Here is a 13,020-nt window from a genome sequence, read left to right on the forward strand (position 1 = left end):
TTTTGAAGTCAGATATGAATAAAGACCAACTGAAAAAACAGAATTCTCCCATATCCCAAGACAAAGTGGGCAGTTCATTCCTTTTGAGCTTTAAAGGTAGAAACAGCTGCCTTTCTAAAATTTAAGTGAAGCAAAATACTGACGTGTGGTGAAAGGACTGCCAAGGTTCAGGGAGCCCGTTAATGGGCCTGAGAGGCCCGGTGACTCTGGGCTGACTGATGGTCCAGGGACCACTAACGGCAAATTGAATTTCTATATCACCAGCTGCCTTCATGGCTCTCTGATGCCTCCGGAATGGGAGAGTAGACACACCAAGTGCCATACAAACATATGAATGCTAAATAATCTTAGCAATTTAATGAAATATCTATCACTCTAGTAGAAAACTGTTTATACTATACTCAGAAAAGACTACTGCTCACTCCCATTCCTAAAGAAAGAATGCTGAATTATGGCAAGGCTGTCTCCTGCACGTTAGAAACACTGCAGAGTATAGTCTATGCCTTTGCCATCAAAAATGTAGAGGGAGAGGTGCAGGTAAGAAAAGTATTTTCTCCGTATAAAAAGGAGATCGTCTTTTTTTTTTTTTGGAAAGGACACTTACTGAAATTGTAATATGTGTATATCCTGTTTATGTTGTTGATTGTGCCCTTCAAATGCAACCATTTGTTCATACCCGTTTTTAAAATGCCCACTTGGTAACGTCACTTTGCTAGGATCAGATTAATAACGTGTTCTCCACAGATCTTACGTTGTGAGAAAGGTAAACGAAAGAGGATGTTAGAATGTGATGAGTACAGATATGTACACAGTGTGTGTGATAAGGGCATCGCAACAGCAAGTGTGACTAGGTCGTGTTTCCCAAGCTCGTGTTTCCAAAGAACTTGAGCTCACGGAATTGTATGTACCTCAAGTTAATCACATTAATCTAGAAGTAACTTTGAGAGACAGTATCTGTGGCTCATGTTAGCATATCACAGGAACTTGTGAGATGAAAAAATAATCTGAGGAGCTTTGTACAGCTCATTATTTACCAAAATTGTCTGTCCATGGAACCCTCTTTCCTAAAATTGTTTATCAAAAGCTCAGGGCTCCGGTGGGTTGAGGGACACTGTGAGCAATGTCTATTTAAAGTGTACATTAAATGGGAAAAAACCTTCCTAACTCAAAAACATTGGCTTAATTTTTGAATGTTTTCTGTCTTGAAAAATATAATCAAGTTGCATCTTTAACACTGCATCAACTTCTTTTGTTCTACTTAGAAAAGTGAAGCACTTCAGCTACAGCTTTCTTCTCAAAAGACTAGATTCCCAGCAAAGGGGAAATCTATGTTGTACTCAGTGTTATTTATAGGAAATATGAACTGTCCAGTTCCTGGTAGGGCTTGATCTTTTTTATTTATTTCTTTTATAATGGATATCTACTGGCAGAGTATGGGTGGCCTTTCAACCTTGCCTTGTAAATTAAAGAGGAGTGCTAGAACTAGGATGGCTTATTTCTCTATTCTCATACTAATGTCTGCCACCTCGCCCAAATATTATCATTTACTGCCAGTTGTTAATGAAGTCAGTTATTCATTCATATGTTAATCCAAGAAATCTTTGCTGAGTGCCTGCTTTGTTCCAGGTACTCTTCTAACATCAGGTGCATGTACAGTGTGAATGACACTGACAGGCTTATAAACTTATAACCTAGTTGGGGAAGATAACCAGTGAACACATATATCTATAAACAACACAATCTCAGACAGGGCTAAGTGCTAGGATTAAATCAAAATAGTAAGCCAAGGATTTTTTTCCTCCCAGGTGAGGTGAATACTTATAGATTGGTGGTCAGGGAGGGCTTCTCTGTGGAGGAGACTTCTGAGCTCAGAACCAGATGATGTGGAGCCAGCTGACTTCTCTGGATCCTCAGAAAGAGGCACAGAGAAAACTAGAGAAGTCTGAAGTATGCTGGGCCTCTTTTCACTAATTTAGTTTTCATGAGTACAAGAGATGTTCCATTTTAAAAATGGAATTTCTCATCCAGTAATGGGACTCCTAGACTTAGGTGTGTGCTTTGGCTGGCAAAGTTAAATTTCCTAACTCAAATGTCTTCCGTAAAACGTGGGTTCATTTTAAATTTCTCAAGAAGGATGGCTGTTTGCCAAGTGGGCAGCTGAAGCTCTTCTCTGTTTCTGTCCTTCTGGAGAATGGTATTTCTAAGTGGTATACATTTCAGCCTTGTTAAGAATCAGAGCAATTTGAATGAAGAGTTGCTATTACATGCTAGTTATCTGAAGAGCTTTGGAATTATCCAAGTGTGGGGAGGGAGTTTAGTTCAGATTCAAAACTCATCTCCTCAGTGGTTGTAAGATTCAACCGATTTGGCTCCCATCATTCTAAGGTCCTCCACAGCCCTCCCTGGCACATTATGACTATTAACTAATTTTTATCTAAACTGATTTCCTCTTAGATGAAATGCTACTGTTGGTCTATCTTTAGAAACAAGAAATTTCAAGTTGAACAGTTACTACATTTACGAATTTAACAACAACCCATATGGATTCTAGAATTCCTATAATAACAAATACATTTTGGGAACAAACGGAACAAATCACCTAGCTCACTTTTAACATTCAGCATTCCTTGCTTTTTTTTTTTAAAGGCAAGTAGGAGGGTGACTTTAGTCACCAACTGCTCAAAAACACAGGCTGCAGAACTCTTCCTTCTTTACTCTGGCACAACTGGGTGGAAGGAAACCCCTCATAACATCAACAGCAGTTCCCCTTAGTCTTCCTCCCATCCCACTGCACCCCACCCTACCAGCCAGAAGCAGAAGTCTTATGAAGAGGTTTTGAGGAGAACATCCTGTCCTGGTTTTTTTCTGTTCCAATGGGCGTGCTGAACACATCCTTTACCTGGGACACAGGCAGGCTTCAAACGAAGTTTATGTTGTCAGGCTGCTGGTCTCCCTTTTCTGGAAGACTCCTGACGGTGCCCTCTCTGCTTAAATGTTGTAGAGGCGATTGGTGTTCGCTTGTAAGGCGGCCAAGATCTTGTAAAGCGGCTCATCTTTGATTCTGGCCATCTCTCGAACCGTATACAGGGCCATGCCTGGGTGGGAAAACTGGCAAAGGCTTTTGGAAACTCCACGAGGGAGGAAGTAGGGAGAATCGGTTTCCACGACGATTCTCTCCAGTGGGATCTTTTTCAGAGCATCCTGGACTTCCCAGGCAGAAGAGTAAGTCAGGAGTGCTGTGAAGCCCACAAACATGTTGGGGAAGTAGTCCAGAAGGGGTTCGATGACTGAGTAATTGCCACTGAAGCAATGCCTATGGATCTTGTAATCAGGGGGCACATATTTTTTCAGGATGCCCAGCAGCTCTTTGTCAGCTTCTCGGCAGTGGATCACCACGGGCTTCTTTAGAGACACGGCCAGCTGCAGCTGTCTCTCAAATATCTTGTGCTGCTGTGGGATAGGTGTGGTGCACTTAGAGGAGTAATCCAAGCCAATTTCTCCATATGCTACAGCCTTGGGGTGACGTAAGGCTTCCAAAACATTTCTTTCTTGACTCTCATTGTAGTAACGTGCAAAATGGGGGTGGCAGCCAAAGGCCCCCCAAATCAGATCCTGTTGCAACAGCTCCTCCCATAGACCATCCTTTAGTGTACGAGGATCACAGAAATTAGAGATGCAGCCCTGAAATTGCTTAGGGAAGAAGCGGCTATAAATTTTTCTGAACTTGCTAAAGGTCCCTTTGAAAGACAACTTGGAATAGAGTATGTCCAGGTGACAATGGGTATCAATGAAACCCTTCTGTAGGCTTTGTTTCCTGTGGCTCCTTGTTCCCTGCCAGGATGCATGTTCTCCCCAAGCATGTGATGGGGTCTCCTCTTGGAAATAGTATTTCTTCTCCTTCACACCGGCTTTTGAACTTGTGGAAAAAGGAGATGAACGAGAATTGGGGGATTGGCCTTCTTCTGACTCCTTCAGTTCTCGGCGCCAGTTTGGGGAGTACACTGGAAAATTGCAGACATAATCACTCGAGAAGCTCTGGCTGTTCTTCCCAGCCTGGGATGTGTTGTCGCTGCTGCTGCCCATGGAGAGATAGCGAGGAGGCTTGGGACTGCTGGGCCAGTAGCTGGCAGATTCACGCCAAGGACCAGTGTACAAATGAGGCCAGCAGCTGACAGGATCAGCTGGGAAGGATGGAGGCTTTGAAATTTTTGACGGATTGAGTGAGAATGGCTTCTCCTCAGGCGATCTGCATGCAGAGATCGCATCCATGTCAGACCAGTCACCTCGTGAGGAAGGGCTCTCAGTTTCCAGACCCCTATCTTGATGCTTTTGGATTTCTGAATAATAGTCACCTCTATCTAGAAATTTTCGGGTTGGAGAGCCTTTTCCAAAAATGAGTGCCCTTGGGTCACCACGTGGCTTCTCCTCAGGATGCCTCATCATTCTGTTATAGAAGTCGCTGGTCTCTCTCTTCTCCCCTCTCACCTCTGAGGCAGACACTTTTATTTGAGGCACAGACAAGGGGACATCCCTGGCTGGTCTTTCTTCACTCCTGGGTGGCCGTCTTATACTCAATTTTGTACTAGTGGCAGCCTCTCCTCCTGGCACCTTTGTTCCCAGGATGTCCTGGATCGCTTTCACGTATATCATGGAAGAACCTTGGTCTTGCTGTCTATCCCGCCTTCTCCGGCCCCTGTTTGTTTCCTCTGTGTAATTATTTTGCTCCTCATCTTTGGCTGCAAATTCTTCGTTTGTGGAGTTACGGAAACTATGCTGGGAATTGCCCTTGAATTTGCGGGCATTCTCTGAAAAAGCCATTTCTACTAGAACGGGGCTGGCAGAGCGCAAAAGGGATGGCGCGGAGGCGATTCCGCAGACGAGAGGAACCCCGAGAGCTCCGAATCAGGCAGCCTTTGGAGCCTGAGGAACGGGAATAATAGGAAGAGAAGGAAAATGAGGAGGAGGAATTTCCCTGGCAGGATGCCCCCAGGAAACCCCGACTTGAAGCCCCCAAGGACCGCCTTCGGAGCTTTCAGGCACCCGGGGCTGCGAGACTCCCCGCAACGTAAATGCCGAACTCTAACCTAGCCGGCTGGAGGGGGCCGCGTCCCTGGGCCCCCAGAGGAACCCGCGTTTGCAGGGGGACCTTACCTCGGAGCCGCGCCTGTGGTACTCGATTCCGCGCCGCTCCCGCGGCTTACGGACCTTTCTTTCTTTCTTTCACTCGCCCTTCACAATTCTCAGTGTTCCAGAGATATCAAGAGTCCTTCCACTGAGTTTGTGATCTCAAAGCTATTTGGAAAAGTCACAAAGACCCCAAAGCGACCGGAGGCTCGGGTTGGCGTCCGAGCTCGCAGCACGCTTCCGAGGTAACGGACTTTTTTTTTTTTGCACAGAGCTGCTTCCGGGTCGTCAAGGCACTTCCTGAGCATCAAGGCATTTCCGGTACTAGAAAGTTCTTCGACTCGGCTTGAATACAAGGCCTTTCAGAGACATCAGAGCCCATGAAAAGTATGCAGAGTGCTTTAGGGACCCCCACATAGGGGACCCTGAGCTGAGCTGGTGGCCTAAAGGTCCAGGCTGCTGAGGGAATACAGGAGAGTGGGCCGAACCCACTGCTGGAGGAGGAGGGGGAAGGGCACAGCTCGTCCCACCCACCGGCCCTGGCCACTGGAAGCACTCCCCCCCAACCCGGGGGCCCCCCCTTCTCAGGTCTGTTCCCGCCTCCCCACAGCTGCCCCTCCCCCACTCCTACATCCCAGTGAGCCCCCCACTGGAGCTGCGACCGTTGGTTGCTTTTTGTTCTTTTCGCGCCAACCCCACCCCCCCACCCCCACCCCCCGCCCCACCCCCCCACCCCGCCGCCCGCCCGCCATTCTTTTTGAAAAACCTAATTATGGTTTTATAAAGCATAGTTTAAATATACATGGTTTTGAAAACATGGTTATAATTGTAGTATGTTACCATTTTCAGTCCTGCGTTTTTTTCACTCAGTATTTCTGCGTATCCTAAGCATTTCTCTTATTGCGGCATCAGTTTAAACATCGTACTAGTGACTTTATAATATTCCGTGGAGTACATAGATGTGCTGTAATTCACCACATCCTTCCTTTCTTGTTAGATCTTTAATTCCCTCCCCCCTTCTAATTTATTTTCTATAATAAAAAAAAGTGCTGCAAGGAACATGTTTGCACATATGTTTCTCCGTATTTTGGTTTGTTTCTTTGGGCTGCATGCCCAGAAGTGGAGTTCCTGAGGAGAAGTATGGGAATTTTAAAATGGCTCTTGGTAACATCGCATTACCTCGGGCAGAAACTGTAATAATTTAAAATCCCATGGGTAGTGTATAATCCTACCGGGCTTATTTAATAGGAGAAACAAACAAAATTGGTGCTTCATTGTTATTTTAATTTGTACTTATCTGATAATTATTTACAGTGAATATTTTCCTTTTTCTATTGACCTTCTCCTGCATTTTAAGTTCTGTTTTCACTTTTTTTAGGATCTTTTAAAATTAAAGTTTTTTTTATAAAATAAACTTTTGTCATAGTTCCAATTTTTTTTATTTGTATGTTGCTTGTTTTTAATTTATATTTTAGCCTATTGAAGTCGTAAGTTGTTTCTGTAGTTAAGTATTATTATTTTTCTATTATAATTTTCCCTTTTTCTCTGAAATCTGGCATGGTCATCCTCCCTTTCAGGGCTTTGACACACGTATAATTTTTTTTTTTTTGGAGGGTAAAAGGGATTGATTTGCTATATTTAAGCTGATAATCCATCTGGTATTTATTTTGGGTTATAATTTATTTTTGGTGGAGGCATACATTGATGCTTTTCCAAGTTAGTGCTTTTTTCACTTATTGTATGACTCCTTTATCATGCGTTAAATTCCTGTATGTAATTGAGCCTATTTTCAGACCATCTATTCTTTTCCACACACTAGTACGTCTCTTATTACTCTGGTTTTGCACTGTTTTAATAATTGAAGCATAATAGTAAGATATAAAATCTAGCAGAGTTAGGTCTTCTATATTACCCTTAATTTTCGTAATTATCTTTAACAGGCTGACCTGTTTATTTTATCAGATGGAATGAGAATTACTTTTTCAAGTCCTTCCAAAATACCAGTGAAATATTCGTTTGAAAGTATGTTATTTTAGTCTGCTTATCCAGAATATACTTCGCAGGTTCTCCTATATCTTCTAGTAAATATTTTTAGAGTTTTATCTGGGTCACAGAGTTTTCATTAAAACTGTTTTTAAGCATTTTGTAATTTTTTATTCTATTGTGAACATACCTTTTCCTTCCACTGTATTTTTATGTGGTTATTGCTGAATATCAAACATATAAGAAATATAAGAATATTTTTGATTGATTTGTGGTTGTGCTAAAATCTTTTATTCTTAGTTTTTCAGCGTTTGCTTATGCCATTATTTTATCTACCTATAATGATGCTTTTATCTCTTTCTTGCTAATATTTTTACTTCTTACATTGCCTAAAAAATATTAAATCATGATTGTTTGTAGGGGCATTTTTCTTCTGTTCCTGATTGTAGTAGACACATAGTTTAATTAAATATAATACTGGATATTTAGGTTATTGTTTTGAAGCAGATGCTTTTTAATTATGTTAAGGAATTACCCTTCAATTTTAAAAGATACGTGGTAGGAAACAATATGAAATCATTACGTGTTTGCTCTTACCTCCTAATTTGGAAACATCTTTGTATCTGTGAGGAAAATGCTGCTTTTTGTGTAGTTGGCTTATAACTGTTATGGACCCTTGAATTTTGTTTGCTTGTATTTTAGTTAGGATCTTTGCTCTATAAATCATAAGTAGTGAAATTGCTCTGGAACCATAGTTCCCAACCTTGTCTTGCACATTGTAATCACTTGGAGAGCTTTAAAATCACTGATACCTGGGCCTGATCTGAGGAATTCTGATTTCATTGTGTGCAGGTGTGTATAGGTGTGGCTGTGGCCCAAACATCACAATTTTATAAAGCTCTACAGTTGATTCTAATGTGAAGCCAGGGTGAGAACTATTGCTCCACAGTTTACTTTTTTTTTTTTTTTTTAAACGGCTTGTCTGTTAAGCATTGAAATGCACCTTTGTGGCTTTCCATCTTTTTTGGTATCCTGGGCGAGTTATATAAAGTGGTGATTTTCTTTTCCATGAAAGCTTGTAAGAATCCATTAGTAAATCATCCTGGTTGGAGCCTTTGTTGGGGCAATTCTTTGGTAATTTTTTTTACTTCTTACTTAGTTATTAATTTATTCATTGTGTTTTGATACTTCACAGTTCTTACAGAAAATCAATTGTGGTTTTAAAGTTTATTTTCATAAAAGCTTGAATAACTTAGTAAGATAACATAATTTATTACATCTCTTGTGCAGTATCTCATTTCTGACTTTACTTACATTCTTATTTTGATTATGTTTGCTAGTGCAGGGGAGCAAAATTTGCAACCCCAAATAGTGTCTCTTTGGCATGGGGATTATTCTGAGCTGAAAACAAGGCCCAAAAGACTCAGAAAGAACCTTTGACTTTCCCCCTAACTGCCTAAAAGAATTTAGATAGAGGACCTGTTCCAGGAAGGGAGACAGGGAGGAACCTAGGGAAGTGTTGGTTAAAATTCCTCTCTGTGTCCCATTGTTTCTGTATGGCCTAGCAAACATTTGTTTACCAAACATTTGATTTTTTTTCATCTTCTTGTAAATCGCCTTTCTCCTCTTTGAAGTCCCAAATCCCTACCGCCTTCTCCTTCTCTCAGATGGCGTATAAGCTTCAATTGTCTAACTTGTCCTTGGGCTTCATATTCTTACGGAGCCCCTATATGTACATAATAAAATTTGGTTTTTCTCCCGTTAATCTCACGTCAGTTTAATTCTTTAGACCAGTTAGAAGAACCTTAGAAGGGTAGAGGAAAGTTTTTTCCCTCCCCTACACTATGAGGGTGAGTCAAAAATTATCCGCACTCCAGTTATATTAAAACTTCTGTAAACTCTGCAGTCAGAGTGTGGATAATTTTTTACTCACCCTCTTATTTCTTAAAAAAAAACCTCTTGGATTTATTTATTTCAGTTGTGTTTCTCCTTTCACATTTATCTGTTTGTGCTTTTATCCTTTTTTTTTTTTTTTTGCTTTAGACTTGTTTTCCTATGACAAATTTTTGCACTTTCAAAAATTTTTGTTCAGTCCGTTGCTCACTGTGACTGCTTTTCAGAATTACTTGTGGAGCTTTAAATAAATACTAATGCCCCCTCTTAACTGCCTCCAAGATTCCAATTTAATGTATTTAGGCTTGGGTATGGTCTTTTTCTTTCTTCTTTACTTTTTTTTTAAGTTCCTAATGAGAAGCTGAGAAGGCTGGGAATCACTGAGTTAGTACATTTACCTGAGTTAGTTGTTTTTAACTCCAAATTCTCTTAATGTTATAATCTAAATCTAGTAATTTATGCATGATTATAGATTTGCTTGTATCTTATAGGTTTGTACCTCTTTGAATTTTATTGGATTCTATAGTTATTTTTTACATTTTAAAATTTATTCTCCTCACAATAATTATTAGGGGTGACAATATTTGTTTATAGTCTCATGATATATTTTTAGTTGTATTACTTTGTGATTGATGGCTATGACTTCTGTGTTTTAAATTTATTAGAATTTTTTGTAAATTAGCCTATGTAGGGAAGGAAAAATAATTTTCCCTTTACCCTTCTGGCTTCTTGGCTGACATACCCTCCCTGTAATGAAAGACAGCTTAACAGAAGAAAAACAAACAAGTTTAATATTGATAGCGTGTTTACCTCCTGTATACATGGGAGATACCAAGAAAACTGAGTAACTCTCCCAAATAGCCCAAGCCACCACCTTAAATACTAGCTCCAGCTAAAGGCAGAAGATGTTGGGGGCAGGCGGAGCCCGTTATGGGAGGTTATCAGGCAAAGCACAGTAAAGGTCCGTACAGTTGTTATGCAGATTTAAGTTCATGCTTTCTGCACTGCTAGGTTTCTAGAGATTTAGTCATCTTCCTTTTCCTTGCACAGAGAGGGAGAAACCCTTACCAATGGAGATTTCCCTTATAAATATAAATGTCTCTTACAAAAGGATAACTTTTACTCAGATTTCAGAGCTTCTCCTTTCTCTGCTGTTTCTTGAAAGTAGTCAGCTCAAGATAATTCTTATGCCAAAGAGGCATATTTTGGAGTGTTATATTCTGCTCCCCTTCACATATGATGAATTTCTTTAAATATACCATTGTCATGTATAAAGGAGCCATCCTCTATACGCAATACAAAATTCCTTATAGTTTATTTCCTTAATTCTAAGATTCCATAATCATAAGAGAAACCATTGATTTAATAACAGCTTTTTCAGGAAGAATAAACAAGACTGCATTAAATATATACAAATTTTTATTGTCTACTAACTAACCTATAATAGCATGCATTTATCCTTACTATTATGCACCTGCTTCTTTAGTACCTTCCAACTTAAGTCTGAGCCTTTTTCATCAAATAGAACATAAACATTCTAAATTTAGACTTATGATGTTGATCTCTTTGTAAAATGTTGAGCTTCATCTAACATTACTGGTACTTCTTTCTTTCCTAACAGCTTCTCTAGAAATTCAGCTGCAAGTTTTTAACACTTAGATGTTTGGTTCCTGAGTCTTTATGACTCATGCCTTGGTCATACCAACTTCACTATCTTATAAAATTCTGTGATTTATTCTGAGAGATTAGGCTTTTGTTTTTGCCTTATGGTTGCATTGTCTAGCACATGATGGACAATCTTCTACACACAATTATTTTTATGTCAGTGCTACGTCAGACGGTAACATTTTGAAAACATTTTAAGTCAAAATTAGGAATCCAAATTGATGTAAAAATCCATCTACTTGGGATATGCAATGCAAGGCAAAGAACTCAATTGACATGAAAATTGAATTAACTCCTTCCTTGCAAGGCTAAATCTACACCTTACATCAAGTTATGTCTTTATTCCTCGTTAAAATGCATTCCTGACTGCTTTGAGTTTCTTTTGGCTTTAATTGTAAGAAGAATCTGATTTCAGAAATATTAACATTAAATTTTTTTCTTTTATAGTGAGGAAATACCACATATCTGTTATTTAAAGCTAATTGATTTCAGATTTTATATCCTCTTGGCTAGCATCAAAAATCTGAATGCCTCGGGGATCAGGCAGGTAACCTCATATGATACAGGGCTTGTAGAGGCCTGTGGGGAATGTTAGATCACACAACCTGCCAAATGACATTTACATTCTGTTTGCAAGAAAATTACAGCCAATTACATCCTCTAGGACCTTATTTATCTAGTCTGTGCTTGACATCATAAATTATGATGAAACCTTGTATCATAATTATGCTTGTATAAAGTTTCATTTCTCACAGTTTTTATTTTAGATCTTTCTCTCTGGATTCTCTGGTACATCAAGTTCCATTGTAATTAGGTCTTTCACCTTTATGAGATCACTTTTAATCTATTTGGTATCTCTTCCCTCAAATTCTACTTTGCTACATTTTACGGTTTCCTCTCCCTCTTCCTTTTCTATCTTTCCATCTCTACCGCTCTGACTTGCTTTCTACCTTTTATGCTGGAGTGCATCAGTCCTGCATTCTCAGGGGACCAGAACATGAAATATCAGTCTGTCCCTCTTCTAGAAATATTGAAATCCAACCTAAAATAGTCTTTCTTTCTCTTTGTTTCCATTGAGCATCCTTTATTCTCTTTCAGTACATTATTTCCTTGATAAATATTTAATGATTATATACATGACAATGTTGTCAGCTGTTCTCTGGCAGTTTGGTCATGCACAAGTTTATACCAGTAGCATTGAATACATAGAGGTGAGTGGGATATGAATATTCTCTCTACACTTTCCTACCCAATTACAGAGAACAAAAAGTTTCAGATTGAATTCTACTGTAGGAGCAGAAAACTTTTCCCTTCTTCCCTTCTAGATTCTTTTGCTGAACTAATAATTATATCGACATAAGACAGATTAATGGAAGAAAAGGAAATTTTGTACATATGGGAGCCCCATAAAAATATATGACACTCCTTGGCAGTCGGGTACTTCATGCTTATATACCATCCTGAACTAAGGAGACTGGGATAGGGGTCTAGGGCTTCAAAGGGAAGGAAGATAAGAAGAGCAAGTGTTTGGTAAACAAATGTTTGCCATGCCACGCTGATAAGTCTTTCTGATATAAAAAGTTTTCTCTAGTAATAGCTCTCTTCCTGGTGCAGGTTTCATATCTAAATTCTTTTAGACAGTTAAGGAGAAGGTAAAAAGTTCTTCCTGTGTCTGCTGGGCTCTGATTGTCTTTAGCTCATAATAACCCACATGCTAAAGTGCCACGTTCTAGGATGGCCCGTTTTGCTCCTCCTCACTGCCTCTACCGAAAGCTCAGTGGAACCCCAGGTCTCTTGTCCTTTTAGGGGTTCCAACCACATTATTTCCCCCTCACTTTTATTTATTTATTTATTTATTTTTAAAATTTATTTATTATTTTTTAAAAATTTTTGGCTGTGTTGGGTCTTCTTTGCTGTGCGCAGGCTTTCTCTAGTTGTGGTGAGTGGGGGCTACTCTTCATTGTGGTGCATAGGCTGCTCATTGCGGTGGCTTCTCTTGTTGCGGAACATGGGCTCTAGGTGCGTGGGCTTCAGTAGTTGTGGCACGTGGGCTCAGTAGTTGTGGTGCACGGGCTTGGCTGCTCCATGGCATGGGGGATCTTCCCGGACCAGGGCTCAAACCCGTGTCCCCTGCATTGGCAGGCAGATTCTTAACCACTGTGCCACTAGGGAAGCCCTCCCCCCACTTTTAAAAATTAAGATATAATTCATATAGCATAACATTTACTATTTTAGTGTTCAATAAAATTTGGCATCCCACTTTTTTTTTAAAAAACCGAGGTAAAATTTACATAACATAAAATTAACTGTGAGCCATTTTAAAGTGTGCAATTCAGTGGCATCTAATATATTCAC

The 13,020-nt window shown here is 39.9% G+C and overlaps 2 protein-coding genes across 2 annotated transcripts in view; one reads left to right on the forward strand and one right to left on the reverse strand.

The window, feature by feature from the left end:
- EFHC2 (EF-hand domain containing 2) overlaps positions 1-13,020 on the forward strand; it is a 190,195-nt gene that overhangs the window by 48,570 nt on the left and 128,605 nt on the right. The gene's annotated exons all lie outside the window — the stretch shown is intronic.
- Positions 2,989-4,912, reverse strand: LOC130841257 (putative deoxyribonuclease TATDN2). The gene has a single exon (XM_057717318.1). It carries the CDS (start codon positions 4,816-4,818, stop codon positions 2,989-2,991), a length of 1,830 nt encoding a protein of 609 aa, XP_057573301.1. The 5' UTR covers positions 4,819-4,912.

Source organism: Hippopotamus amphibius, chromosome X (assembly GCF_030028045.1).
Source record: "Hippopotamus amphibius kiboko isolate mHipAmp2 chromosome X, mHipAmp2.hap2, whole genome shotgun sequence".
NCBI lineage: Eukaryota > Metazoa > Chordata > Mammalia > Artiodactyla > Hippopotamidae > Hippopotamus > Hippopotamus amphibius.

Bases quoted from the DNA above. Each gene is read 5' to 3' on its own strand.
- LOC130841257 (XM_057717318.1), bottom strand. From the start codon at position 4,818: ATGGCTTTTTCAGAGAATGCCCGCAAATTCAAGGGCAATTCCCAGCAT.